The 25580-nt window shown below is 64.7% G+C and overlaps 3 protein-coding genes across 3 annotated transcripts; 2 read left to right on the top strand and 1 right to left on the bottom strand.

Moving 5' to 3' along the window:
* Window positions 1-1089: 1089 nt before the first annotated feature.
* On the bottom strand, window positions 1090-20364 carry PRSS27 (serine protease 27). The gene is made up of 6 exons (XM_056135113.1): window positions 20241-20364; window positions 3100-3126; window positions 2214-2376; window positions 1847-2118; window positions 1568-1737; window positions 1090-1380 (listed from the first exon to the last, which is right to left on the bottom strand). The coding sequence occupies exons 3-6, from the start codon at window positions 2345-2347 to the stop codon at window positions 1090-1092; spliced, it is 867 nt and encodes a 288-aa protein (XP_055991088.1). The 5' UTR covers window positions 2348-2376; window positions 3100-3126; window positions 20241-20364.
* On the top strand, window positions 12708-17099 carry LOC130042868 (brain-specific serine protease 4-like). The gene is made up of 6 exons (XM_056135114.1): window positions 12708-12845; window positions 14644-14667; window positions 14988-15202; window positions 15279-15556; window positions 16568-16725; window positions 16798-17099. Exons 1-6 carry the CDS (start codon window positions 12708-12710, stop codon window positions 17020-17022), a joined length of 1038 nt encoding a protein of 345 aa, XP_055991089.1. The 3' UTR covers window positions 17023-17099.
* Window positions 20365-21729: 1365 nt separating the features above from the next.
* Window positions 21730-22507, top strand: ZG16B (zymogen granule protein 16B). Its single transcript, XM_056135115.1, has 3 exons — window positions 21730-21810; window positions 21928-22033; window positions 22147-22507. Exons 1-3 carry the CDS (start codon window positions 21759-21761, stop codon window positions 22505-22507), a joined length of 519 nt encoding a protein of 172 aa, XP_055991090.1. The 5' UTR covers window positions 21730-21758.
* Window positions 22508-25580: the final 3073 nt, after the last annotated feature.

Here is a 25580-nt window from a genome sequence, read left to right on the forward strand (position 1 = left end):
ATGCAACTGTGAGTGCAGGTGTGGCTGTGTAGGTGCAGCTGGGTAGTTGTGGCTATTGCTGTGTGCACGGGTGTGGGTGCAGGTGTGTCTGACTGTGTGTGCGGGTGCGGCTGTGTGAGTGAGTGCAGGTGTGACTGTATGGGTGTGGCTGTGTGGCTGTGGCTGTGTGTGCGGCTGCGGGTGCAGCTGTGGCCATGCCAGCCCAGCTGATGCAGCTGAGCGTGCTCCGGTGGCCCCGGGCTGGCCCTGCCTCCAGTGTCCTGCCACCACTGTGAGAGCCCAGCCCAGCAGCCCATGGCAACCAGCTTGGCAGTGCTGGCCAGAGGACAGAGCTGTCCTGGCCTTGGAGCCAGCCAGCCAGCGGGGTCAGGGCCTGAGGGGCAGGGGCAGAGATGGGCCTTGTGAGCCTTGAGCATTGACTGCTGGCAGAGCCCCGAGCTGTGCCCAGGGAGTCCCCAGGCTTGCACTGGCCTGTGGGGCGGGGGAATGTGACCACCACCAAGGTTCAGGGAGGTCCAGCCCCTGGGTGCTAAGTGCCATACCCTGCCAATAGAGCCCTCAGAAGGGGCAGCAGGGCTGGAGAGAGCACAGCAGGGAAAGCCTCGCACATGCATCCTGTATGGCCCCCTAGCCCCACATTCCTGAGTGCAGAGCCAGGGGCAAGCCCTGAACACCAAAAGGGACATGGGCGGGGGGGGATCGGCTCAGAGGATGTGTCCCCCCTCCCCTAGCCGGGTCTCACACCCCCGCGAAGGTCAAAGCTGGGAAGGGGAGGGGAGGGGTCGGGACAGCCCACCCTTGGGTATTGGCAGCTGTGGGGTCAACTCAATTCAGCCCCCCGGCCCCCACAGCGCCCCCTGTCCTGGTTTGCAGCTGCGCCAAGTGACCTCAGGATTCAGGGATGGGGACAGCAAGAGCTGGAGAGGACCGCAAGTCCGGGCTTGGGGCACCTGAGCCCTGCAGCCCCGACCTCCCCTGGCGTGGGTGTCCGGCAGCCGGCACTGCGGTGAGACCTTTATTGGAACGAACATAAATAAAAATAACGGGGTGTTTGCAAGAGGGGCTATTTACAAACGTGCCTGGCCGAACTTAGAGCAAGGCCAGGGCAGTGAGGAGCAGGGAGGCAGCCCAGGGCACCGGGCAGCAGGCGGCGGCCGCGCGGGGGCTCTGCTGGTCTAGGGGGCCGCGCTTCCAGCCCCCTGACCTCGCCGGCTGGAACTGCAGTTCGGGGATGATGCGGTGGATCCAGTCGTGGTGGGAGGTGACCCGGATGTAGACGCCGGGGCGGTTCCGACGGGCGCATCCCTCTCCCCAGCTGATCACCCCAGCCTGCAGCCACGTCTGGCCCACGAGGCAGACCAGGGGCCCCCCAGAGTCACCCTGCAGGAGTTCCAGTGTCAGTGGTGCACGCACAGACACCCCTCCAGCAGCCTGTTCCCCCCTCCCAGCAGACATCGGCATGTTCAGGGGTGCAGAGCCCCTAAGCCCCTAGGGTGGCCTCATCCCAGTGGGTGTGCCTTGCCCGTGACCTGGCCCCTCCGCCCTCCTGGCCCCGCCTGCTTCCCACCTTGCAGGCGTCCTTCTTGCCCTCGGCGAAGCCCGCGCATAGCATGTCCTTCTGGATGGTTCTGGGCTGGAAGCCGGCCTGTGCGTCCCTGCTGTAGAGCTCGTTGCAGCTGTGCGCATCGATGAGGGGAACTGCCAGCTTCTGCAGGACCCTCGGGGCGGGCAGCCGGTCTGGTGGGGAGGGGGTGGGCGGGAGGGAGAGAGGGAGAAGGGCCGGGGCTCAGTCCCTCCCCTCCCCTGTCCCCTCCTTGGGGACTCCCCAGCCCCACGTGCCTAGTACCTTGCTCACTGGGACTGCCCCAGCCAGTGACCCAGCAGCTCATGCCCACGCCGAAGACCACCGACGGCTGAGGCAGACACACCGGGAGGATGTGGCGGGTGAAGGTGACGGGAGTCTCCAACTGGACCAGTGCCACGTCGGCGCTGGAGGCCATGCCCTGGTACAGGGGGTGGCTCTGTACCTGGCGCACCCCCAGCGACACGGCATGCGGGCCGGGCCGCACCAGCTGCCGTGCCCCTAGCAGGACCCGGTACAGGGCTGTCTCGGAGGCACTGCGGGAGAGGGGTGAGGTGAGCAGAGCCCAATGCTCACCATGGCCCTCGGTGGCACTGCCCAGGTCCCGCCCACTCCCAGAACCGGGGCTTACTTGGGGAAGCAGTGCGCGGCCGTGAGGACCCAGCGCTCCGTCACCAGGCTGCCGCCACACACGTGGCTCCCGTTGCGCTGGACGCTGACCTGCCAGGGCCACTCGCCCTCCAGGGCATCTTGCCCGCCCACCATGCGGGCCAGCTGCCGGGGGCGCCCGCACACTGTAAGGATGGCACTGGCTCAGGGGGTGTCCCTGCCGTCCACCAGCGCGGGCACCACCAGGGACCCGGCATCAGTGACGCCAGCCACCTCCACGTCCCCTGGTGGGGCAGCTGCTGGCCAGGGCCTGGCACTCAGGTACAGAAAATGGCCTCAAGCCTCTGGGTGGGTCCCTGCTGCCTCCTCCCCCTGCCTCAGCAGCCTCCTGGCCCTCCTGTCTATGTTCTGCTTCCGGGCACCCATGTCCCCCTAACTTCTCATCCCAAGTGTGTGTGTGTGTGTGTTCGGGGGCTGTGTGCATGATGTCTATGTGGTGTGTGTGTGGGGGGGTAATGTGTGTGTGGTGGGTGTGGAGTTTGTGTAGTGTGTGTAGGGTGTGGGGTTGTGGTGTGTATGTGATATGTGTGGTGTGTGGTGTGTGTGTATGGTGTGTGTGTAGTGTGTGGTGTGTGTGTATGGTATGGTGTGTGGTGTGGTGTGGGGGAGTGGTATCTTATCAGTGAAGCCGCCCCTCATCCAGTGTCTGGGATCTCCCTCTCTCTCTTTCTCCCCCCTCCCTCCCCCTCCCCTCCCCCTCCCTCCCACCAGCCCCTCCCCCTCCCCCTCTCTGTCTCTCTCCCTCCCTGGTTTCTGGGTCACACCCAGCAGTGCTCAGGGCCCTCCTGGCCCTGCTCAGGGGATGCCGTGGGGTGGCGAGACTATCTCGACCCTGGGTCGGGTCTTACCTCTTGATGCATTGGCCCCCAGAGTGTCTGGAAATGAGAAAGGGGGTGTCAGTGACCTGCTTTCTGCTCCTGAGCGCCCTGCCCCAAGGCCGGGGCCACCCTGCAGATCCCAGCTCCGGACAGGGCGGGGGATGAGAGGGCCATCAAGGACCGACACCCCAAAGTCACAGGTGCCCTGCAAGTGCCCACCTACCGCTGGAGCCCAAGGTTCCCCAGAGATTCTTGGGTGCCGCACCCCAGGACCTAGCAACGCCCCACTCCTCCTTGACCATTAATGGGACCCCCTGTTCAGCCGTGTGCCGCCCACACCAGCTCCTTCCTGGGGTCCCACCTGGAAATGCTGGTGGGGGCAGGAGTGTGGGGTGAGTGGGCAGGGGCGCTGGCGGGGTGTGGGAGCCTGTGCCCTGGAAAGCTGCTGTCTCTGTGTCCCTGAGGTGCCGCCAGCCCAGCCACTCACACCGACTTGGAGGCCTGAGCTCCCACAGCATGTCCCGAGTTACTTTGCTCCCCGTGGGCAATCTTCTAGAACTTCATCCTGGCTTTCCCCTGAGCCACCCTCTCCCAGGATCGGCCTAGTCCTCCCACACACAACTCCCTCCACCTGGAAGCCCTTTCCACCCTCAGTACAAGCCCAACATGAAGGCCCAGTGGAAGTGCCACTTCCTCCATGCAGCTCTCCCTGCTTGCACTGTCCCTCTCCTGAGTTCACGCCATCTCCCACCAGGCTTCACAGAGCACTGCCTCAGGTGTGGGCCAGGGAACAGGCAGAGGGGCCAGCAGGAGCACAGTTGGTAGCAGACTGACCAGGAGGGAGTGGATGGAGCCTGGGCACTGGGGGCTAGGGTATGTGGGAGAGGGGAGGTTAAGAGGTGTTGGCCTTTCATCCTGGCTCAGGACTGAGCACAGGCTGGGACGGGGGTGGGCAGTGTGGAGGGTCCCAGCTACTGTCCCCACCCGGACCAGACTGCTGGGGCAGTGACGTGACACGGCAGAAGCAGGAGGCGCCGTGGGTGTCCTCCTCCTGGGAGTAAGGCCTGGGGCCCCGATGGCCGGGCCTGCCCTGGGAGGTGACATCAGGACAGTGGGGTGAGGTGGCCAGGCTGGCCCAGCGGGCCCAGGAATGCGGGAGTTTCCAGGCACCGCCACCTCCGGGCCTGGCCCTGCTGACCCTGCCCCGGGCCGCTGCCCCCACTGTCCCTCACTGGTGGCAGAAGAGCCCGGCCCGGTCCAGCCCCCACTCTCCGCTGAGCCCCAGGGGGCCCTGGACATCCTCCCGCCCTTGCTGGGGCCCGGCAGGCCTCTGTCTGGGGACTGGACGCAGAATCTGGCCCAGAGCTGCACTCGGGGGCCCAGGGCAGGGGTGGGGACAGCACCCCCCAGGTGATGCCTCCCTCTCTGGCCTGCGCCCACCATCTAGGTCCTTCCCCTTTGAGCCGCCCAGGGGCACCCGGTGGGGAGCGGCTGTCCCGCACCCGGAAACCCCCAGCCCCCTCCCCGAAGACCCCCCCACTCACCACCGGGCAGCAGCAGCAGGAGCAGGGCCAGGAGCAGCCTCATGGCTTGGACAGCGGCTGGCCGGGCGAGGGCGGGCGGGCACGAGCGGCTTTTATGCTGCCCTGTCCGCCCTGCTATGCCGCTGGACCCGTCGGCCCGGTGCTCCGCCCGCCCGGCCGGCCGCTGAGCAGGAAAGAGGCTCCGCGGGCTGCGGTGACCCGGCCCCGAACCCACTGACCCCGCGGCCGGCCTCTGCTCCTCCGACCCCCCCCCCCCGGCCCCCTGGGACCGCTTCTCTCGGCCTCTCCGGGCCTCCCCCGGACCTGCTGCCGGGACCCACCGCGCCCCGCGGGCGGAAGACCAAGGGTCCCCGGAGGGGTGGCCGTCGGGTCCCCCTGCCTGTGCCCAGGAAGCGGTTCGGGAAGTTATTTGGGGCGCGGGGCTGACGTCACAGGCGGGAACCCCGAGCCGCTCCCCGGCGGGCTCGGGCGGCCTCAGTTTCCCCCTGCGCAAGTCCTGCGGGGCGAGGGGCGAAGGGGGTCCTGGGCGGCCCAACGCCGCCCTCTAGCGGCCGGGCTGGGCAGGGCGCGGGTCGGGCGCCGCCGTCCCCCCCCCCGTGCCCCCCCCCTTCTCCAGCCTTCCAGCCTCGCGGTTTGCCCGCACCCCAGCTCTGCACCCCCCCCCCCGCCCCCTGAAGTCGGGGTGCAGTGGGCATAGTTGTGTTCCTCTGGGACCTGGGGGCTAGAGAGGGGAGAGCAGAGTGTGGAAGGAAACTTCCAGACCCCTCCTCCACCTTCCCCCCAACACCGTTGCCACTCACTCCCCATCCCCCCTCAACCTGAGCCACCTCCCCTCTCCCACACGGTCTCCAAGATGCAGGAAGGGCTGAAAATCCTCAGGGACTCAAAACCTTAAATACGTTGGGGTTGGGGCCGAGGGAGACAGCGGGGAGGGCACCAGCCTTCCACGCAGCACCCCACCCAGTCCCCAGGCCTACCAAGAGTGATTCCCGAGCACTGCCGAGAGTTGCCCCAACACATATCCCATATAGTCCTATATGCTGATGGAAGCCGCTCAGCCGCACGCGGGGCAGGGCGCACTCAGGCCGGCCCCCTGGCTCAAGCCTCGCGTCCCTGAGGGGAAGACACCGCTGGGACCCCACAACAGGCACAGAGAATGTCAGGGACGCACTTAGAGTCAGGACACCAACTGGAAGATGCAGTTGGCTAATTGCCCAAACGCAACGTATGCGAGAGAGCGAGAGAGCGAGCACGCGTGAGAGAGCAAGAGAATGAGCACTGTGAGGAAGCAAGCGCGATGAGTGAGAAAACACGCATGTATGAGAGCAAGAGAGTGAAAAAGCGAGAGCAAGCATGTGAGGGAGAGCAAGCACGTCTGAGAGAGCGAGACAGCAAGCACCTGTGAGAGCGAGAGCGAGCACATGTGGGAGTGAGCACGAGAGAGAGAGCATAGGAGAGCATTGTGAGAGAGCACTGTGTAGGAGAGCACTGTGAGACCACATGTGAGAGAGCAAGAGAGTGAGCACGTGTGAGAGAGCGTACATGAGAGAGAGCACTGTGAGAGTGAGAGAGCCAGCACGTGCCAAAGAGCACATGCGAGAGAGAGCACTTGTGTGAGAGCACGTGTAAGGGCAAGCATGTGTGAGAGTGAGCACGTGTGTGAGAGAGCACGTGAGAGAGCAAGTGAGAGAGCAAGCGTGTGTGAGAGCATGTGAGAGTGAGAGAGCGAGCATGTGTGAGACAGCATGTGTGAGAGAGAGCATGTGAGAGCACATGCGAGAGTGAAAGAGCGAGCACATGTGAGCGCGAGCACATGTAACAGAGAGAGCACATGAGAGAGCACGTGGGATAGAGGGAGCACATGTGTGGGAGCACATGTGAGAGCTAGTGAGCACTGTGAGAGCAAGCACGTAAGAGCGAGCCCGTGTGAGAGACTGAGCTGTGTGGGAGAGACTGAGTGCGGATGAGACTCACTGAGCACTGTGAGAGAGACCGAGCCCACGTGAAAGAGACTGAGCGCGAATGAGAGACTGAGCGCGTGTGAGAGCACAGGCACACGGATGGTGGGCGCCGAGGCTTGGGGCTGGGGGCTGACGCCCAGCAGCTGCAGACAGGGAGCCCCGCTTGGCATCGAGTGGCGGCGCAGGAGCGCTGCCAGCCCAAGCCTGCAGCTGGCACTGCCCTTCGGCACGGCACGTGCAGGCTCCCCGGCCTGGCCTCCCTGGCTGGATTCGTGTCGGGAACGCGCAGGGACACGCCCACGTCAGGCCGTCACCCGGGGAGCTGTGGGCCAGGCCTTCCGAGGGTTCGGTCTGTGGCTGCAGGGTGGGGGCCTGAGACGGTGCAGGGGTGAAGGCTCTTGCCTTGCGCGTCTGACTTGGGCCTGAAAAGCGGCACGTGCCTCGCCAGAAATAGCGTCTGCGCCCGTGGGAGCTGCGGGAGAGGCCGGGCCACGGAACGCGCTGTCCGCCCGCGCCAACCCCCGTGGCCACCGGGGGGCGACAGACGCAGGCCCGCGCGCACCTCCTGGCCGTCCCGACGCTTTGCCCGGACCAGGCCTCAGCCGATCCCAGACCAACGGGCGGGGTCGCAGAGCGGCCGCCCGGCAGAGAGCACCCCGCGCGGCGCGAGGAGACCAGGGCGCCCTGGTTCTGCCGGCGGCAGGAGTGGCGGAAGTCGGCCCGCCCCGACTTCCAGGCGTCCTTTCCGCCACCCCCTTCGCTGCAGCGAGTCTGGCTTGTCAAGAGGCTGGAAGTAATTAATTGCCCAGCAATTAGCCTGGCCATGCCGGCGGGCACCTGCCCTGGTGATCTGCGTGGGCCTGGGCACAGCACTGACCCCGCCGCGCCTCGGTGGTTGCCGAAGTTGGCCCCCACACCTGCCCCTTAGGGCCAGTCATGCCCCCCGCTGCCAGACGTCGAGGACCCGACCCTGAAGCATGCGTCTTCCTGAGATAACCAACACTCGGGCAGCCCTACAAGAAGGGGGGAGCCGTATCTTGGGGGAGGGGTTGCCCGGGATCTCGCTCAGTCTTGCGTCCTTCCTGGAGGAGGCAGCCACAGACACCTTGTTATCACGCGCCTCTGTTATTTGGCCCCGAGGCCTCATGTGATTTTCCTGGGTGTGAGTGAGGCCCCAGGGCAGGGCAGCCCCGAGCAGTGACTGTCCCCGCACCTGCAGGCTGGCTTCTTCCGGGGAGAGGGCCGCTGGGACCAGACTGTCCAGTGTCTGGAGTGGCCGCAGGCTGCTGTGTGAGCCGGAGAGGAGGCCTCTGCCCACTGGGGGCGCTGCGCTGTGGGGGTGCTGGTGGCTGGGGAGGCGAGGGTGGGACCATGGGTCTCAGAGAGAAGTTCGGGAGCGCCCCCTGGGCCGCCCCTGCCTTCACCACACAGGGTTGAGGGCTGGGGACGTGTGGGCTTGGGGAAGTGATTCATCTGGGCTTCCGCCCTTGCTAAGAGCCGGCCTGGCCTCGGGGAGCACCTGGGAGCAGGGGCACTGGGTGTGGTGGGTGGTGGCAGTGCCGGACTCTCCCGGGATGGGGGCCTGGGATCTCCCCGGAGGGCTGGGGTCTCCCTGGGGGCTGAGTCTCCTGCTGGGGGGGGCTGGGTCTCCTACTGGGGTGGGCTGGGCCTTCCTGGGGAGGGGACTGGGCCTCCCTGGGGAGCTGGGTCTCCAGCTGGGGGGCTGGTCTCCCTGCCCAGAGGCCTGGCTCCAGGGGCCTCCAGGGCCCATGCTTCCATTCTCCACACCTTTTCCATCCGGGGGTCGTGCCTCTGTTCCCCTCAAGGGGTCTGACACCCCGAACCTCAGAGCAGCTGGGAAGGGGCGTCTTTCCTCAGGGCAGGAGGCGCCTTGACAGGAACCTTGGACACAAGCTCCCTCCTCTGGTTCCGTCCCGGCAGCGCGGCTTTCCCTGAGTCCCTCCAGGAGTGACCACTGCGCTCAGAGCCAGGAGTCAGCCAGTGTGACGTGTGACGGGCCCCCAGCCCTGCCCTGCCCTCGCCAGCACCCTCAGGCCCCTGACTGTGGACAGTGGCCTGGCCGCACCCCTGCTCCGGGGCAGTCTCTCCTCTGTGGAGAAGGCTGTGTTCTTTTCTTTTCCTTTGGGCTTTTGGTCCCTACCTAGTGATGCTCAGGGATTAGTCTTGCGGTGCTCGGGGAGCCCCTGTGGGCCCCACAGCTCTGACCGCTCTGGGAACCCCCACCTGTCCCCAGAACCAGCCTAAGCCTGACTGCAGAGAGGACACAACTGCCTGCCAGTGCCCCCGCCTGCTGGGTGGCCCTCCCCTGGCCAAGGCTCATTTGAGCCAGTTCCTAAACATGGTGACTGACCCAGAGACATGGGCAGGATGTGCTGGACGACAGGAGCCACGCGTAAACTTCTCGAGGTCATCAGGAATGATTTGCCCACTAACCCGGGCCAGGAAGAACAGTTTGCCACAGGTCTCACGTACTGCACGTTATCAGGAATGCTGAGTTTGCCAAGGTGCCGGCAGGCAGCAGCCCGTCCCGGGGAGGATGGTTGAGGTGCCTGATTGGCGGCTAGCACGGTCAGGGAGGAACTAGGTGCATTTCTGTCACTCTACGGGTAAGATCTGCTATCCACGTTAGAGGCAGAGGCGCCCCCACCTGAGGCTGGTCCCACAGCCCTGCCCCCTCCCTCCAGGGCCAGCCCAGCCTCCTGGCCGGCAGTGCAGGCTTCCTGTGGGCGAGCAGAGGGCCTTGAGATTGAAGAAAGTCCCGCCGGTCCCTCGGGCAGGGAGCTGGGCCTGGGTCCCTGCCGAGTTGCCAAGGGTGATGCCGTCTGCCCGCGCAGGCTCCTCTGCAGAGAAGGACTAGCGTTTAGAAACCGTCAAGCTGGGGCCCAAGCAAGAGCACAGCGGGGAGGGCCTTTGCCTTGCACACGGCTCACCTGGCTTTAATCCCCAGAAGCCCACAGGAGTGCAGAGACCGAACTTAGCCCTGATCACAGCAGGGAGTTGCCCAGAAAAACAGTGAAAATGAAACGGAGGTTCTGAGAGGCTGCCTGGAGCTGGGGAGCGAGCAACCCCGGTCGTGAGCACTGCCCACCACCGCTCGGTCCCACAACCCCCTGAGTCCCGTGCCCCCCAATAAACAGGCCTTCTCAGCTTCCTGAGCGTACTCCACCCGCGGGGCGCAGGGGTACCTGGCCGTCCCCACGGACTTGCGGCTCTTTTCCTGAGGTGGGGGCAGGGGACAGTGTGGACAGGGAGGCTGGAACCCAAGAGGCAGCCGAGTGGGTGAGTGGCAGGCAGGCTGAGTCACCCCGCCAACGCGTGTCCCGTGGAAGGTGAAGGCTGACGTCCGGGCTCACGCCCTGCACCCCACGCAGGACCGGGGCCCACACACGCGGACGGACGCAGGGCCAGCCTGGGGTCTGCGCTCTCCCAGGGGTTGCTGGGGCCAGGAGGCCCCAGCCCGCACCCAGCTCACTCGCCCCATCTTCCGTGTCAGACGGGAACTGTCCCAACTCTGCTCTGGGTCACGGCTCTGCCCATCTCTCTGGAAAGTGTCACTGGGCCACGGAACAAAGGGATGCCAGGGAGACCCCCTAGATCCTGGGAGGAGAGGGGGAAGCGCCTGACCGCGCACGCCAGCTTCCCTCTGGGCGGGAGTGGGCGCGGCCCGTGGGATGAATCACGGCTGCAGGCTGACGGGGCTCCCCACTGCTAGTGCCTGCACCCCAGCACCTGTGCCCAGAGCACCTTCTGGCGAGCACCCAGCCCTGCTGTGGCTCATTAGCAGTAATTAGCCACTCGCTGCCCCAGGCCTGAGGAGGCTGCGGCCAGGCCCGCCCAGCGGGGGAGGTGGGACTGGTTTCTCCAGGCTCCCTGGCCAGGCCCTGACGTGGCCCCCGCGGGGGGGTGAGCACAGCCCCTCACACTACTCGGCCAGGGCCCGGCAGGGCTGTGACCTCTGGCCCTCTCCCGTCTGCCTGTCACTGATGTGTCATGGAGACTTCTGGAAGCTGCCGGGCTGTCCACGGGCACCGGGGAGCCCACTTCCTGCCCCTGCTCAGCACTTCCCGCCAAGCCTGGAGCCACCTCCCTGTGGGGCCGGAAGTGCATCCTCCAACCTGCACTCACCATGCTCTGGAAGATTCCAGCAGGTGCTGCCGTGAGAGGCCCCTTTAATAAACACGGTGTTTGGGGGCCACGCCCAGCAGTGCTCAGGACTTACTCCTGGCTCTGTGCTCAGGGACTATTCCTGGGGTCTTATGTGATCGAACTCAGGTCCAGGGCATGCAAGGGAAGTACCTTCCCTGCTGGACTATAGCGTCAGTCCCCCAATAAACGTTTTTGTTGTTGTTTTTGGAGCACACCCAGTGATGCTCAGGGCTTACTCTGCACCTAGGGATCACCCCTGGCATACTTGGGAGACCTCTGGGTGTTGGGGATCGAGCCTGGGTCAGCCACTGCATGGCAAATGCCCTCCCCGAAGTACTATTGCTCCGGCTCCAATAAATATGCTTTAAAAGCAGACTCAGCCCAAGGGCCTGGCCACACCCTCCTGTCAGTTCACCACGCGAGAGAATTTGGTGGGGCGTTTCCGGCAGCCGGCGGAAGCAGCAGGGGTCCAGCTCAGTGCAGTGGCCCCTCATGGTAGGACGGGGCACCCTACTCCCAGATCCAAGCCCAGCAGCTGGTTCCCACGAGAGTCCCCAGGGACGGCGACATGTGAGCACCCTAGGTGTGGGCACGCGGATGCTCTGTGTGTCTGCAGGAGCAAGAGCACGGGACAGCTGCTGGGACAGTGGCCCAGGGCCTCTAGTAGTCCTTGAGGGCTGCAGTGGCTCCGGAATCCCACACTCAGCCAGGCAGCAAGGTTGGGGGGAACGTGCCAGCTAACCCCAGGGTCCCCGCACCCAAAGGTGCCCCTGCAAAAGCTATCAGAACGCAGGGGTGGGGCTGAGCGATGGGACAGGGGGAGCACGCAGGCCAAGCACTGCCAGGATGTAAGGAATTCCGGGTGAACTTTCTGGGTGTGCCCCCCCCCAAGAAATGAAGCAGGGGCCTGGGCCAGAGCGGTGTCCAGCGGGCAGTGACTAGATTGCGGCCCAGCACCCCAGGAGGGCATCACTGGATGTGGCCAAATCACAAAGACAAACGGAGCTGGACAAAGGGTCCCTGAGACCAGGAAAAGGGGTGCTCACTGCCATCCCAAGACCCTGATGTAGCCCGGAAGGCAGGTCCTGGTTGGGGACCAGAGGGCAGCTTGGGGGCTCAGGGGGCGTCCCTGCACAGCCCTGAGCAGCCGAGATGGTGGGGCCTGGTGGGGGGTCCGGGACAGGTGGGTGTCAGGACCACAGTGGCCCAAGCAGCGCTCCTGCTCAGGTGACCACCGTGAGCTGGGCCCTGCCTTGCCCCATCTCAGTTCTCAGCTGTGTCCTGGGGTTCGGGTTCGGCGCAGCCAGAGGTGCTGCAGATGCCGTCGGGGCCTGGCCTGTCCCTGCTCCCGCTTTCTAGGCCCAAGTCCCGAGGAACACTCGAGGCCCACCTCACCACTTGTGTCCTTCCACGACCTTTCATGGGCCAAACCATCGAGAATGTTCCACCCTGCAGTCAGCAGTGCCCTGAACACCCGAGTGTGAGGCCCGGGTGCGCGTTCCCGGCTTATGCAAGCGCGCTCCCAGCCCCATGCATGCGGTTCCACGCTTCGTGTGTTGGCTCCTGAGCGCACGCATGGGCTTTGCGCGTGCGCCCCCCTCTCTGCGGTGCTCCCACCACCCGAGGCTGGGCGCACACACACTCCTGGCCACCTGCACGCGCCCCCCGCCCCCACCCCCATCATGTGTGCATGCTCCCACTCCCCAGAGTCAGAGTTCTCCGGTGTGGATTTTGATTTTCCCATTAAAAAGGTCAACAGAAGGGGCTGGGGAGATGGTGCCGCGGGGAGGGCGTTTGCCTTGCATGCAGCGGACCCAGGTCCAATCCCCAAGCTGGGGGTACTGGCTGTGGCCCCCTGCCCCCCGAAGGTCAGCAGGAGACTTGGAAGGCTCAGGTGCCCCAGCACACCCCAGAATCCCACTGGACACAGCTCCCCCACCTAGCCTCTTCAGGGCCATTGCGAGCCATGCTAGATGTGGCCCCAAGCACAAGAATCAACACTCGGAGCCTTGAGGTGTGTTCAGGAGAGCTGGGCCAGGGCACACAGGGAGCCCAGCAGGCCTGCAAGTTCCCTCTCAGGCTCACTGGGAGCCTTCAGCACCGGGCACCCGCACTGCTGGGAAAGGCTGCCCCATCCCTGCCAGCAGCGCCCCGCCTCAGCACACATGCACGCACACACACGTACACACAATACATGCACACACACATGCACACACAACACATGCTCACAATACACACGAATGCAATACATGCGCACACACAATACAAGCGTGTGTACACGCAAACACAGTACATGCGTAGTGCGCAAATGCACACATGCACATGCACACACTGCACACACAGGAAGTTACGTGAAGTGCCCAGGGCACTGTCTTTGCTGGAGTCTCCCCAGTCCCTGGCCCCTTCCACTCCTGCGGCCCTGAATGCAAGGGGACACCCCAGGGTGCATGGGTGGCTCTGTTGCTCCAAGGCTCCCCCGGAAATTGGGGAGCTGATCTCTGGGGCCCCTGCCCAGGATGAGGCCTGGAGGCCCCCACACTGCAGGGTGCTCTTCGTGGCACCCCACCTTGGGTTCAGTGGCAGAGCGAGGCGGAGCTGGAGGGGACGAGGCTGCAGCCTCCCACGGTCCCATATTCACTCCACAAACATCACCGCCATTCCCACAGCATCCTCTGGGGCCTCGGCACTGAGCACTTCAGGGAGCTAGCAGGGGGGAATGGCAGCAGGCAGGGACAGGGGCTAAGGGTGCTGAGCTGGCCTGCAGGACTCCCGGCAGCGCTGACCTCTGTCCATCAGAGAGCCTGCCTGAGAGGAACCTCCTGGGCTAGGGGGTGGCAGGAGTGCCCACCAGGGGCAGGCCCAACTCCCTGAGGCTGAGGGTCTCCATCCAGGGGTCTGAGCTTGCCTGTCAGCTGCCCGCACCCTACCCGGAGCACAGACCCAGGCTGTGCCCCTCCCCTGTGGTGCTGAGTCAGCAGGCCCCATGCAGGGGCTGAGCCCGGCCCCCCCTCGCCCCCCGCTCTGTGCTCCTGGAAGGGGCCCGGCAGCTCAGCGACTGGTGTGGGGTCCCAGGAGCCACTGCAGTGGGCAGAGGGGCTTGATCACGCCCCGGGGCAGTGTGTTGGCAGGACCCAGTGCTGCCCCCGGCCAAGGCTGCCAGCATCTCCCCCAAGCCGCTGGCCTCTAGCCCCCAGACCCCCCGCCCAGCCCCTTCCCAGCAGAAGGGGAGGAAGGACCTCTGCCTTCGCCCACTCCATAGCATATGCTCACGGGGTCTCAGGCTCAGGACAAACACCTCCCCCCCTCCACCCCACACCAGAGTGGGACCCTCAGCTGCCCCCCAGACCCATAACGGCTCACTTCCTCCCTGCAGCCCCACCCCTGTGACCTAGAGCCCGGGGGTGGCGGGACAGTCACTGGGACAGGTCTGGCGGCATTCCACCCCAGGAATAAAACCCGCTGAGCCGCAGGCCCGCCACCACTGCTCCACTCAACTGGGCCATGGCGCCCCGGGCGGGAGCCCCAGGCCGGCTCCGGCTCCTGGCTGCCCTGATGCTCCTGGGCCCCGCAGGTGAGCCCCCGCTTCAGCACCCAGGCCCCTCCTTTCCGAAATGTTCCCTCATTTCCGGCACCTGCTGGTGTCACCTGCCTGCTCCCGCTGGGATGCTCTTCGGCAACTGGACACAGCACCTTCACTCCAGTGGCTGTGCTCTGATTTGGGGGCCACCTCTAGGCCCGGGGGTGGGAGAGGGCCCGGGCCCCGCTGCTCCTGAGCCTCAGGAGGGAGGCTGACGGGAGGCCGCGACTCTGCAGGCCTGGGGTGACCCTGGCCTGCACCCCATAAGTGTCTCCATGTGCTGGCAGCTCCCCACTCCCTCTGACCCCCTTTCTCTTGCCCTCAGCCCTTTGCACTGCTGAACTGCCTGGTGAGTAGGGGAGATGCCTGGGGGGTGTGCTGCAGGGGTGCTCGTGGGGGGCGCTGCAGGGGTTGCCACAGGGGTTCCGTGGGGGAGTTGCAGGGAGAGGGTGCTGTGAGGGTCACTGCAGGGGGTTGCAGGGAGGGTGCTGCAGGGGGATTGCAGGGTGGGGGTACTGCAGGGGTGCGGTGGGATGCTGTTAGGACACGGATCTGTCTGCAAGGCAAGGCAGGGCGGGAGGGGCAAGGCTGGAAAGGGGGTGCAAAAGGCAGCCTGGAGGGGTGGGCAGGGCAGGGTAGGGGCGGGCAGACTGGGCGGGCCGGGCAGAGCTACGAGAGGGGGCGAGGAACAGAGGTGGCCTTCCCCTGCCAGCGGCCCCGGCCTGCGGGAAGCCCCAGCAGCTGAACCGCATCGTGGGCGGCGAGGACAGCAGGGACGCTGAGTGGCCCTGGGTCGTGAGCATCCGCAAGAACGGGACGCACCACTGCGCAGGCTCCCTGCTCACCCGCCGCTGGGTGGTCACCGCTGCCCACTGCTTCAAAGGGTGCGTGTCCCGCTCCCGCTGTCCCCCGCCCGCCCGCCTGCCAGTTCCTGCTCAGACCCGCCTCCCTCTGTTCTAGGAACCTGAACAAACCTTCCCAGTTCTCGGTGCTGCTGGGCGCCTGGCAGCTGGGGAACCCCGGCCCGCGAGCCCAGGAGGTGGGGGTCGCCTGGGCCTACCCCCACCCCGTCTACTCCTGGAGGGACGCCACACGGGCTGACATCGCCCTGGTGCGCCTGGAACGCCCTGTCCACTTCTCGGAGCGGGTCCTGCCCATCTGCCTGCCCGACGTCTCCGTCCGGTTCCCCCCTGACACCGACTGCTGGATCGCAGGCTGGGGCAGCATTCACGACGGAGGTGCGTGGGCTGAGGGCGCAGGAACTGACGGCGGCTGGCAGGCTGAGTGTCGCTAGTCCAAGGCGTGGGGGGGAGTGGAAGCTGGTAGGACAGGCTGAGCCAGGCTGGGCCCCGCGGGACACGCGCCCCCTGCTGGCACGGGGCGGGCACGGGAGGGAAGGTCCCCCGAGGAGGTACCCAACCCGGAGGGCGATGGATTTCTGACCCCGCCGGGAAACACAAAGTAGATTAGGCAGAGGCCAGGCTGGACCAGAGAGAGCTGACAGGCGAGACAGAGACAGAGACTCAGAGAGAGAGAGAGAGAGACAGACAGGGACAGAGAGACAGACTCAAGAGAGACAAAGAGAGAGACAGAGAGACAGAGGCAGAGAGACAGAGACTCAGAGACAGAGATAGAGAGACAGAGACTCAGAGACAGAGATAGAGACAGAGACTCAGAGACAGTGACAAAGACAGAGACAGAGAGACAAAGACTCAGAGAGAGACAGAGAGACAGAGACAGAGACTCAGAGACAGTGACAAAGACACAGAGACTCAGAGACTCAGAGAGAGAGAGAGAGATAGAGAGACAGAAGAGAGAGACAGAGAGGAAGGGAGGGAGGGAGGACAGGCTCTGAGAGGGCTGAGCTGGCTTAAGGCACACCCAGCTCCCACACCCAGCCCCACTGCTCCTCGGAGCACTGTCTCCAGGGTCAACGCAGGCCACTGAACTGGAAGTTGCTTTTGAGTTCCACCATGTGTGATGACAAAACAGGGGGCCGGAGGGACAGTTCAGCAGGCAGGGTCGGCCTTGCAGGGCACCCCCCGCGTTCCCCTGGCCCTGCAAGAGTGCTCCCTGAGCACCTTGCCACGATCAGCCCTGAGCCACGCGGGCTGGCAGGGAGGCTGTCAAAGGCGTTTCTCTGAAAGGCGCCCGGTGACTGGCCCAGCGGCCGGGCAGGGCTGCCCTGAGGTAGGGGTCCCGAGGGGGAGCGGGCGGCGGGTCCGGCCTCACGCGCCCCGCCCCCGCAGCGCCCCTGCCCCCGCCCCGCACCCTGCAGAAGCTGCGGGTGCCCATCATCGCCGCGGACGTGTGCGGGCGGCTGTACTGGCGCGGCGCAGGCCAGGGGGCCATCACCGAGGACATGCTGTGCGCCGGCTACCTGGAGGGCCAGCGGGACGCCTGCCTGGTGAGTGCCCGCCCGCCCGCCCGCCCGCGCCCTCGGCGCCCGCGGCCGGTGTCTGACCTTTCCCCTCGGCAGGGCGACTCCGGGGGACCCCTGATGTGCCAGGTGGACGGCACCTGGCTGCTGGCGGGCATCATCAGCTGGGGCGAGGGCTGCGCCGAGCGGAACCGACCCGGCGTCTACATCAGCCTGGCGGCGCACCGCGCCTGGGTGCAGCGGGTGGTGGGGGGCGCGCAGCTCGGCGGGCGCGGCGCGGGGGCCGGGGGGCGCCCCGGGGAGGCGGGGGCACCGCGCTGCTGACGCGCACCTGCGCCTCCGGCCTCCGGGGGGCGCCCGCGAGCCGCGCAGGATCGCCCCGCGAGCCCGCCCCCCGGCCCCCCCCCGCCCCCCACGGCCCGCCCCCTCGACCCCCCCCGGCCCCCCCGGCCCGCCCCCGGCCCGCCCCGCCCGCGCCCGGAGCGCTGGGCTGGCGGCGGACTAGTGATTTTTACGCGTTTGTAACCTGCACTCTCTTATTTATTTCCCCCGTCTCCAATAAATTATTCATCCCCCGGCGCCCGTCTTTTCCGGGCGGGGAGGGAGGAGGCGGGAACAGGTGTGCGCCCGGCTGGGCAGCCTGCCCGCCCCAGGGGCCGCGTGACAGCGTGCGAGTGTGCTGCTGTGTGTGACGCCGCGTGTGCTGCCGTTCGTGCACTCCTGTGTGTGACGTCGTGACGCCGTGTGTGCAAACCTGTGTGTGACGCCGTGTGTGCACACCTGTATGTGCTGCCATGTGTGCACCCCTGTGTGTCGCCCTGCGTGACGCCGCGTGTGCACACCTGGGTGCGTGCATCTCACAGCCCAGGCCACACCTCCAGGGACTGAGCAGCTGCGACCAAACACAGCCCCTTTGTGCTGGCGCGGCTGCAGAGGCCGCCTTGGGATTAGGGTTCTGGCGTTTCTGCTCCAAGTCCCGTCCAAGGCCCGCTGGGCGGCTGGAACAGGGGGTGGGGCGGGGCACTGTCTGGGCGCCGGGCCCCTGGATGTTACCCTGCAGGGCCGGCTGGGGGCCCAGAGCCAGGGTGGGGCACGCCCCCTTTGTTGGAATAGTTGAGGCGCACAGCTCTCAGCCCTCAGCCGCCACCCAGGCTCCTGAAGGGAGTCGCCACTGCTGGAACACGAGGTGGCACGTCCTCAGGACGCTGAAGACGGGCCCAAGCCGCAGGACAGCGAGGAGGCGATCGCCTAGCACCGGGGTCTCCCAAGAACCCTCGGCATCTCCTATGGTCCCTCGAGCATCACCGGGAATGATTTTTGAATGCGGAGCCTGGAGTAATCCCTGAACACTGCCAGGTGTGGCCCAGCAATATGAATAGGGAATTAAAAAAAAAAAAAAGGCCCGGAGCGATAGCACAGCGGGTAGAGCGTTTGCCTTGCATGTGGCCAACCCGGGTTTGAATCTCAGCATCCCATATGGTTCCCGAGCACCGCCAGGAGTGATTTTTGAGTGCAGAGCTAGGAGTAACCCCTGAGAATCGCCGGGTGTGACCCAAAAAGCAAAATATATAAATAAAAAAGCTAAAAACATGGGTTCAAGTGATCCCCTGAGGCCAGAGCTAGGAGTTAGCCCTGAGAGAGCACCTTGAGTTCAGGGTCACCATGTGAAGCAGCCCCGCACTCCGTGCTCTCTCTCGGCAGGTGAGAATATTAGCACAAACAATTCTCCCCCGTTGATTGCTGTGACTCCAGCAAAGCAGAGCCCGCAGGGACGCCCGAGCACTGTATTGAGATTTGCACCTGGGAGGGGGCTGAGCACGGTGCTGCCCTTTGCAGCACTGCCCAGCAGCGTGGGGAAAGCCACCCACAGTGCAAGCGGAGGCGGCGGCCTCATGAGATGCCCCCAACCTGGCCGGCTCTGCGGGTGGGCCCACACCCCCAACCCAAGCTCCAGGAGAAGACTCTGCAGCTGCCTGAAGACTTGGGGGGGGGCTGAATCAGTCACATGGGGCTGAGGAGAGGCCTGCTGGCCAGCAGGGTTGCACAGGGCCAGAAGTGACACAGAAGCAACGCCAGGGCAGCCAGCGGGGAGCACCCCCTGATAAGGTCTGGGAGCACCCCCTGAGAAGAAGGTCGGGAACACCCCTGAGAAGATCGCATGCTGAGTGCCCCCCCCCCCACCGTTGTGCAATAGGAGGAAGTATAGCAGCTGAGTAGACAAAACCAAAGAGAAACAAGCCAGGGATGTGGGTGACTGAGAACCAGGGGCGGGGGGGTGGTGGGGGGGCATCCATGCTGAGTTTCACCTTTTGTGTTTTGTTATTTGAGAAAGCAGGAAGCATATCCCCCGTACAGGCCTGAGGGGGGGTCTCAGTCACACCTGAGCGCCCCAAACCTGAGCCAGGACAGTTTCCAGCCCCTGGCAGCTTGAGGCTTGGCACAAGGCCATCTGCTGTGTCCTGCGCCAGCCAGGGCCTGCTGAGCGGAGGGCACCCTGCGGGTCCTGGCTCTGGATGCTGGGGGGTGGGGTGCACCCGTGGTGGGCTCTGGGCTCTGCAGATGCTCAGTAACCCCGGGAGCCCCAGGGACAAAAGATCGGTGTCATGGCTCCTGACCAGCTCTAAGTGGGGTGGCCGGGCCCAGGGCCTCCTCGAAGGAGCACATGGCTGTGTGTGGGCCGGTGTATGTGCACACAAGTGCATATGTGAGTGTGCATGTGTGTATACATGTGTGCATGTATGAGCAGGTGCACGAATGGGGTGGGCGGCCGTGCTGTCCTTGTTGGTGCTTTTTTTTTTTTCCTTTTTGGGTCACACCTGGCGAGGCACAGGTGTTAATCCCGGCTCTGCACTCAGGAGTTACTCCTGTTGGTGCTCAGGGGACCATATGGGATGCTGGAAATCGAACCCGGGTCGGCCGCGTGCAAGGCAAACGCCCTACCCGTGTGCTCTCTCTCCAGCCCTGTTGGTGCTTTTTTTGAGGGACACGTCCAGTGCTACCCAGGGGCCCTCCTGCCTCGTGCTCGGGGACCAGGGCGCTGCGGGGATCAGAGCCAGGTGCAACCCTGTGGGCAGCCCCGTCCCCACCCTTGACTGACATTGTGGCTGTGCCCCCCATCAGCCTCACCTTCCTCCCCACCCGGCCCACACACACCCTGCTCCTGGCACCACACCCACCCGCGGCAGGAACAATGCCTCCTTGTGTGGGTCAGCCTGTCTGCCAAACCCACGGCCGCTTCCGCCAGCTCTCAGGGCGCGGACCCGGATATCTGAGGGACAGTGGGCCCACCCCCCAGAGGGGCAGCTCCCGGCCCACCTCCTGCCGCAGTCACCTCCACTGGCCGCAGGGGCCACCCCGGCGGCTTCTGGGGGTGTCGTGGTTTCCTGGGTCCCGTGGTGTTTGCAGGAGGCCCCCCACAGTCCTTTCCTGTTTTCGCCTCTCACTCAGGACCCTGTCTCTGCCCCCTCACGATGACCACACTCACACAGGCCAGGGGCCTCTGAGAAGCCGCGCGCCGTTCAGTCACGCCCCGGGTCTCCTACCTTCAACAGTGCAAAGGGGGAGCACGTGCCAGGCGTGAGGCTGATTTCACTCCCAGTCCCACGGGGGCCTGAGCACTGCTGGGTGAGGTCCAGGAGCTCCCAGCACAGCCAGAGGCCGAGTTCCCCAGGGCAGCCCCGAGGTCTGAGCACTGCGGGCAAGGGCTTGGTTCAGACGGTCTTAAGCAAAATAACAACTAAAACATTTGGAAGCTGGAGCAATAGCACAGCGGGGAGGGCGTCTGCTTTGCACGTGGCTGACCCGAATTTGATCCCCATCATCCCAGATGGACCCTAAGTACTGCCAGGAGTGATGCCTGAATGCAGAGCCAGGAGTCACCCCTGAGCATTGCTGGGCGCCACCCAAGTAGAAAAAGAAAATTAAAACAACATGTGCTGGAGAGACAGTACAGCGGGGAGGGCATTTGCCTTGCAAGCGGCTGACCTGGGTCCAGTCCCTGCTCCCTTTAGGGTCCCCAGAGCACTGCCAAGAGCAATTCCTGCGTGTGGAGGCAGGAATCACCACTGAGCATTTTCAGGTGTGGGCCAAAAATGAAAGACCAAACAAAAGCAAGAAGGAAAAAATCCAAAAAACCTAAGTCAGAAATAGCACCAAGGGTGGGTGCTCTGGGCTTGCTTCAGCTTGGACCTCAGGGTGCCTTGAGCACCCCAGGCTGAGCCCCCAATGTTCTCCTGGTAGAAAAGTGTTTTTGGTCCGGGGTCTGTGTCGACACAGGCTGGAAGCCTTGTCCTGGGACACAGAGGCCTGCCCGGGCCAGGAAGGGAAGGTACCCTGCAGAGAGGTCACAGGTGTTCCTGGGTCCCTGTGTGGCCTTGCCAGTTCTTTCCGGGTGCTGGGGCCCTCAGGGAGTTGGGGGCCCTGCAAACGGCTGTGTGGGGCTGCGGCCAGCATGGAGTTCCTGCCACAGAAGCCCCATGGGCACCTGAGTCTGCCCTGCCACTGTCCCGCCTACCAAGGAAAGTGCCCAGAGGCCCGAGATCCGCCGCCCCCGCTACCCGGGACCCAGAGTGACTCCAGGACTCAGGGAGCCCCCCTGAGGCCCAACTCTGGAGCAGGCCCCGTGCCATGCCCGCCCCGTTGTTTGTGTAGACCGGGGCCAGGGACAGCACATCAGGCACCTCCCCGGAGAAGGCGCTGGGGATCTCCCTGGACAGCCCCACTGACTGCTCCTTCCTGTCTCCCTGGTGACCCCTCACTGCTTCCTGCTGGAGGGGGGCCAGTGGGTATAAAGGGCCGTGGACAGCCCCCAGCACGCGACTGAACGGGCCAGAGCTGGGCACGCACCCTTCCTTCAGGTAAGGCCACTGGCCCTGGGCCTGCCCCCCGCCCCCCCCCATCTCGGGTCTGTTCCCCATCTCAGACCTGACCCCCTACCTCAGGCCTGTCCCCCCTCGGGCCTGTCCCCCCTCGGTTCTGTCTCCCCTCAGGCCTATCCCCCTCAGGCCTGTCTACCCTCAGGCCTGTCCACCCTCAGGCCTGTCCCCTCCCAGGAACCAACCATGCTTCTGTGGCTGAGTTTGCTGCTCTGCAGTGGAGCCTGCTGGGCTCACGGTGAGTTGGACCCCAGGCTGACACCCCCACCCCGAAGCCAGGCCCCCCCTCAGTCTGCTGCTGGGCCCCGAGGAGCCTGTCGGGGTGGGTGACCCGCGTTCACTCTTCCTGCTGCAGAGTTGCTGGGGGCTGGAGGGGGCTGGAACTTCAACAGTCCCCCGGACAACACCAACGACATCACCGGCATCCAGGTGTCTTTTGGCGACACAGGCCTGATGAAGAGGTGAGGTGGCCTGGGGGGAGGGGTCCCACAGCTTCCTCCCCAACCCCCAACCCCACCGGCAGGCCCAGGGACTGGGAGGGGAAGGGCGCCCCATCAGCAGCCTTCTCTCACAGCATCAGGCTCCGGTTCGGAAGCGCCTGGAGCCCCAAATATGGTGTGGAGGGAGGGAGGACCCAGACCTTCGTGCTGCAGCCCGGGGAGCACATCACCTCTGTGTATGGCACCGCCAAGGCCTTCATCCGCTACCTGGTCTTCTACACTGACCAGGGCCGCTGGGTCTCCTTTGGGAACAAGGTGGGCAACCACTTCACGGCCCAAGGGGACCTGTATGGGAAGGTGCTCACGGGGGTCTTCGGCCAGCACCGGCTCCTGGGCATCACGGGCATTGGCTTCGACTGGGATTACCCTCTGGCACAGCCCGAGGCGCCAACACCAGCGCCAAAGCCAGAGACGACATTAAAGAGCAAAAAATAGAAAACCGACATTTAGGGAAAGAAGGTTTAGGACCGTGAGGAGGCCCGGCCCGCCCGGCACCCCGATGGTCCCGCAAGCAGTCAGGAAGAAGCCCTGAGCACTGCCGGTTGCGACCCCCAAATGAAACAAATAGAAGGTCCAGGAGCCCCTCCGGGGCGCCAATAAACAAACCCCACACAGCGCACACAGCGTGTGTCTCCGTGCACGTCCTTGGCCTTCCAGCCAGGGGGAGGCTGTGAAGCCGCTGGGGAGGCCACTGGGATAACAGGCAGGGGCCAGCACTGGGCCCGCTGGGCCCCTCCAGTTGTTGCCTCTCGAGCCCATCCCAGGGTGAGCCCCGGGAATCTGGCCCCCCTGACCCCCGCCCCGCCCCCACCCACGCCGTCATGCATTCACCCACGAGCCAGCTCTCCTCCCAAGGGAAATGTTTAAATATTGTTTTCCAGGGTCCAGAGGGATAGTACAGTGGGTAGGACACTCGCCTTGCCCGTGGCCCACGGGATTTAATCCCCGCACCCTCTATGGTCCCCTGAGCCCACCAGGAGCCATCCCTGAGTGCAGAGCCAGGAGTAAGCCCTGAGCACAGCTGCGTGTGCCCCCAAACACAAAACAAAAATACTGTTCTCTCTCTTACAAACACAGCAGGGAGGGCATTTGCCTTGCATATGGCTTACCCTGGATCAAACTCAAATGTCGCGTATTTGAGCGTGGCCAGGAGTAATTCCTGAGGGCAGGGAGCATCACCAGGTCAGGCCCCAAACAAAACCCCAAAAAGAAGCCCCAAGGCCCAGCGGGTGGGGCACTTGCACTGCACATGGCGACCCAGGCTCCTCTCCTCCAGGCCTGGGGCTCATTCAGGTGCATTCTCTGCCACGCGGCCCAGTGCCACTTCCTGACGGTTCTGGCCCAGGCTGGGTACAGCTGTGGGTGGCCAGGAACGCCCTCTCATGCACTCTGTCTGCAGTGACACCCAGGGGCAGCGGGGGCCATGGGGCCTGGACAGCCAGGCAGTGGGGTGGCTCCAGTGAGAGCGGCCCCGCCCCTTCGCTGGCCCCTGCTGGCGGCCTCGGGTGGGATTTGGAGCAGAATCGCCGGAACCCTAATCCCGGGGCAGCCTCTGCGGCTGCAGCGGCACAAAGGGACTGTGTTCGGGCGCAGCTGCTTAGGCTCGCAGCTCCCAGACGGAAGGTGAGAGGGACACATGTGGGCCAGGCTTTGAGAAGCACGCACCCGGGTGTGCACACATGGTGTCACACATGGCACCACACACATCACACATGGCATCACTCACGTGCATAGTCACATGCACTGCCATGAGCACACACAGAGCCATCCCTCTCTCGCACACTTGCGGCCATAGTCACACTCACAGTCACACTGGCGGTCACACACTGGCCATTCTCACACTGGCTCCAGCAGGCAGAGCAGTGGCTGGGCCTGGCGGGTGCAGTGGGGAGGGGCCCGCTGACCGCTGACCTGGGTGACCATCTGTGCCTCTCCTCTGGTCTGGAAAGGGGGAACGGGAGGCATGGGGCTCACGACAGCCCAAGCGAAGAGGGTCCAGGGACACAAAGGGCGCAGGGCTGCTGGGCGACAGGAGGGGCCAGGCCAGCCGTCTTCAGGGGGCCAGGCTGGGGGGCCTCGCCAGCACCCAGGTGTAGGTCAGCTCCTGGGTGCTGTTCCTGGGGGTCTGATCTGTGTGGAGGCAGAGGGAGCGCCGTCCTGCCGATGCCAGACTGCACCTGGGCGCCATGTCCTGCTGCTCCTTCTCCCGCGGGGACAGACCCAGGGCTGCTCAGGGCTCACTCCTGGCAGGGCTCAGGGGACCATCTGGGGGCTGGGGGGGGTCAAACCAAGCACCTAACCTGTTGCATATTGCACCGGCCCCAAAACTTTTCTTCCTGACTAAGGTTTGATTACTGGATGTGGCCCCCAAAACAAAAAATTAATTAAAAAAAACACAGAAAAATCCCTTTTCTTTCTCACCCTGAGTCTGCTCATCCTGATTGCTCAGTATTTACCTTTCTTCCTGGGAATCGTGGACCACCACCACCAGCCCCTGCATCAGGCCTCTCTCCCCAAGCTCATGATTCTGCCTCTGGAAGTTGGACTAGACTGGCCCCTTGGCTTCCTCCTCCATGGAATGTTCCAGAAAAACTTTCCAAGGAGGAATTAAGTGGGGAGCCCAGACCCCGCCCTGGGGTAGGCCCTAGATCCTGCCGGCTGCCCCAGCCTGTGTGGACGTCCCCACAACCCTCAGGCGTGGATGCTGTAGGAGCTGCTCCTGGCCTCCGCGGCACCTGGTCAAGCCCAGAAGGGAGCCAGGGATTCTGGAACAGTCCAGTACACACCCCAGAGAGCTAGGCCAGCCCATGGTGTGGTCAGCAGGGCTGGGTCGGGGGACAGGCCTCCCCCTGCAGGGTCTCCCTGTGCACCCTCCCCTCCCCCCACCTCTGGAGGACACGAAGTGAGAGAAACGGGTTTCTGCCGTCGCCCAGACACTAGTGAGACAGGGAGGCCTGGGAGCGCATGTGGGCGGGAGACAGCGACCTCTGTAGGGGGCACCATCACCCCAAAGGTGTTGTACCCCGAGGTATGTGGACAGCAGGGAGGCCTGGCTGGGAGGAGGCGGGGTGTCTGCAGACAAGGCAGGGGACACTTATCAGTTTGACCCCGACCTTGACACCAGGAATGGGCAGGAAAGGTCCACCTCTGCGTCCGCTCCCTCCAGGATTCGGGGGTGAATCCTCAGTGTGGGTGGGGAGCTCCCGAGGACTGGGACCCGGCATGATGGCTCAGAAGGTTGAAAATGCATAGCCACCGTGACCCCAGAGCTGGGTCCCTTGGCCAGCACCCCTGCCTGGCCTTCTCTCAGCCTGCAGACAGCAGGCGGTGGCCTCCCCAGCCCGTCCTGAGATGGGCTGTGTGCGGAGAGGGAACGGAGAAGGGGCCTGACACCTGTGCGCACCCATGACATGTCCTTGCGGGATGCTCCACTCGCCTGCTCCATCCTTTTCTTGTTAGCTTGGGTCACACCTGGCAACGCTCAGGAGTCCTCCCTGGTGATGCTCCA

The sequence above is a fragment of the Sorex fumeus genome, unplaced genomic scaffold (assembly GCF_029834395.1).
Source record: "Sorex fumeus unplaced genomic scaffold, SorFum_2.1 ptg000110l, whole genome shotgun sequence".
NCBI lineage: Eukaryota > Metazoa > Chordata > Mammalia > Eulipotyphla > Soricidae > Sorex > Sorex fumeus.

Excerpts from the sequence above, each read along its gene's own strand:
- PRSS27 (XM_056135113.1), bottom strand. The coding sequence starts at position 2,347 with ATGGTGGGCGGGCAAGATGCCCTGGAGGGCGAGTGGCCCTGGCAGGTC. Across the intron at positions 1,738-1,846 it reads GGGCAGTCCCAGTGAGCAAG|ACCGGCTGCCCGCCCCGAGG; the intron begins GTACTAGGCACG and ends CCTCCCCACCAG. Across the intron at positions 1,381-1,567 it reads GCAAGAAGGACGCCTGCAAG|GGTGACTCTGGGGGGCCCCT; the intron begins GTGGGAAGCAGG and ends GAACTCCTGCAG.
- LOC130042868 (XM_056135114.1), top strand. The coding sequence starts at position 12,708 with ATGCTAGATGTGGCCCCAAGCACAAGAATCAACACTCGGAGCCTTGAG. Across the intron at positions 15,203-15,278 it reads GCTGCCCACTGCTTCAAAGG|GAACCTGAACAAACCTTCCC; the intron begins GTGCGTGTCCCG and ends CCTCTGTTCTAG. Across the intron at positions 16,726-16,797 it reads GCCAGCGGGACGCCTGCCTG|GGCGACTCCGGGGGACCCCT; the intron begins GTGAGTGCCCGC and ends TCCCCTCGGCAG.
- ZG16B (XM_056135115.1), top strand. The coding sequence starts at position 21,759 with ATGCTTCTGTGGCTGAGTTTGCTGCTCTGCAGTGGAGCCTGCTGGGCT. Across the intron at positions 21,811-21,927 it reads TGGAGCCTGCTGGGCTCACG|AGTTGCTGGGGGCTGGAGGG; the intron begins GTGAGTTGGACC and ends TTCCTGCTGCAG. Across the intron at positions 22,034-22,146 it reads GACACAGGCCTGATGAAGAG|CATCAGGCTCCGGTTCGGAA; the intron begins GTGAGGTGGCCT and ends CTTCTCTCACAG.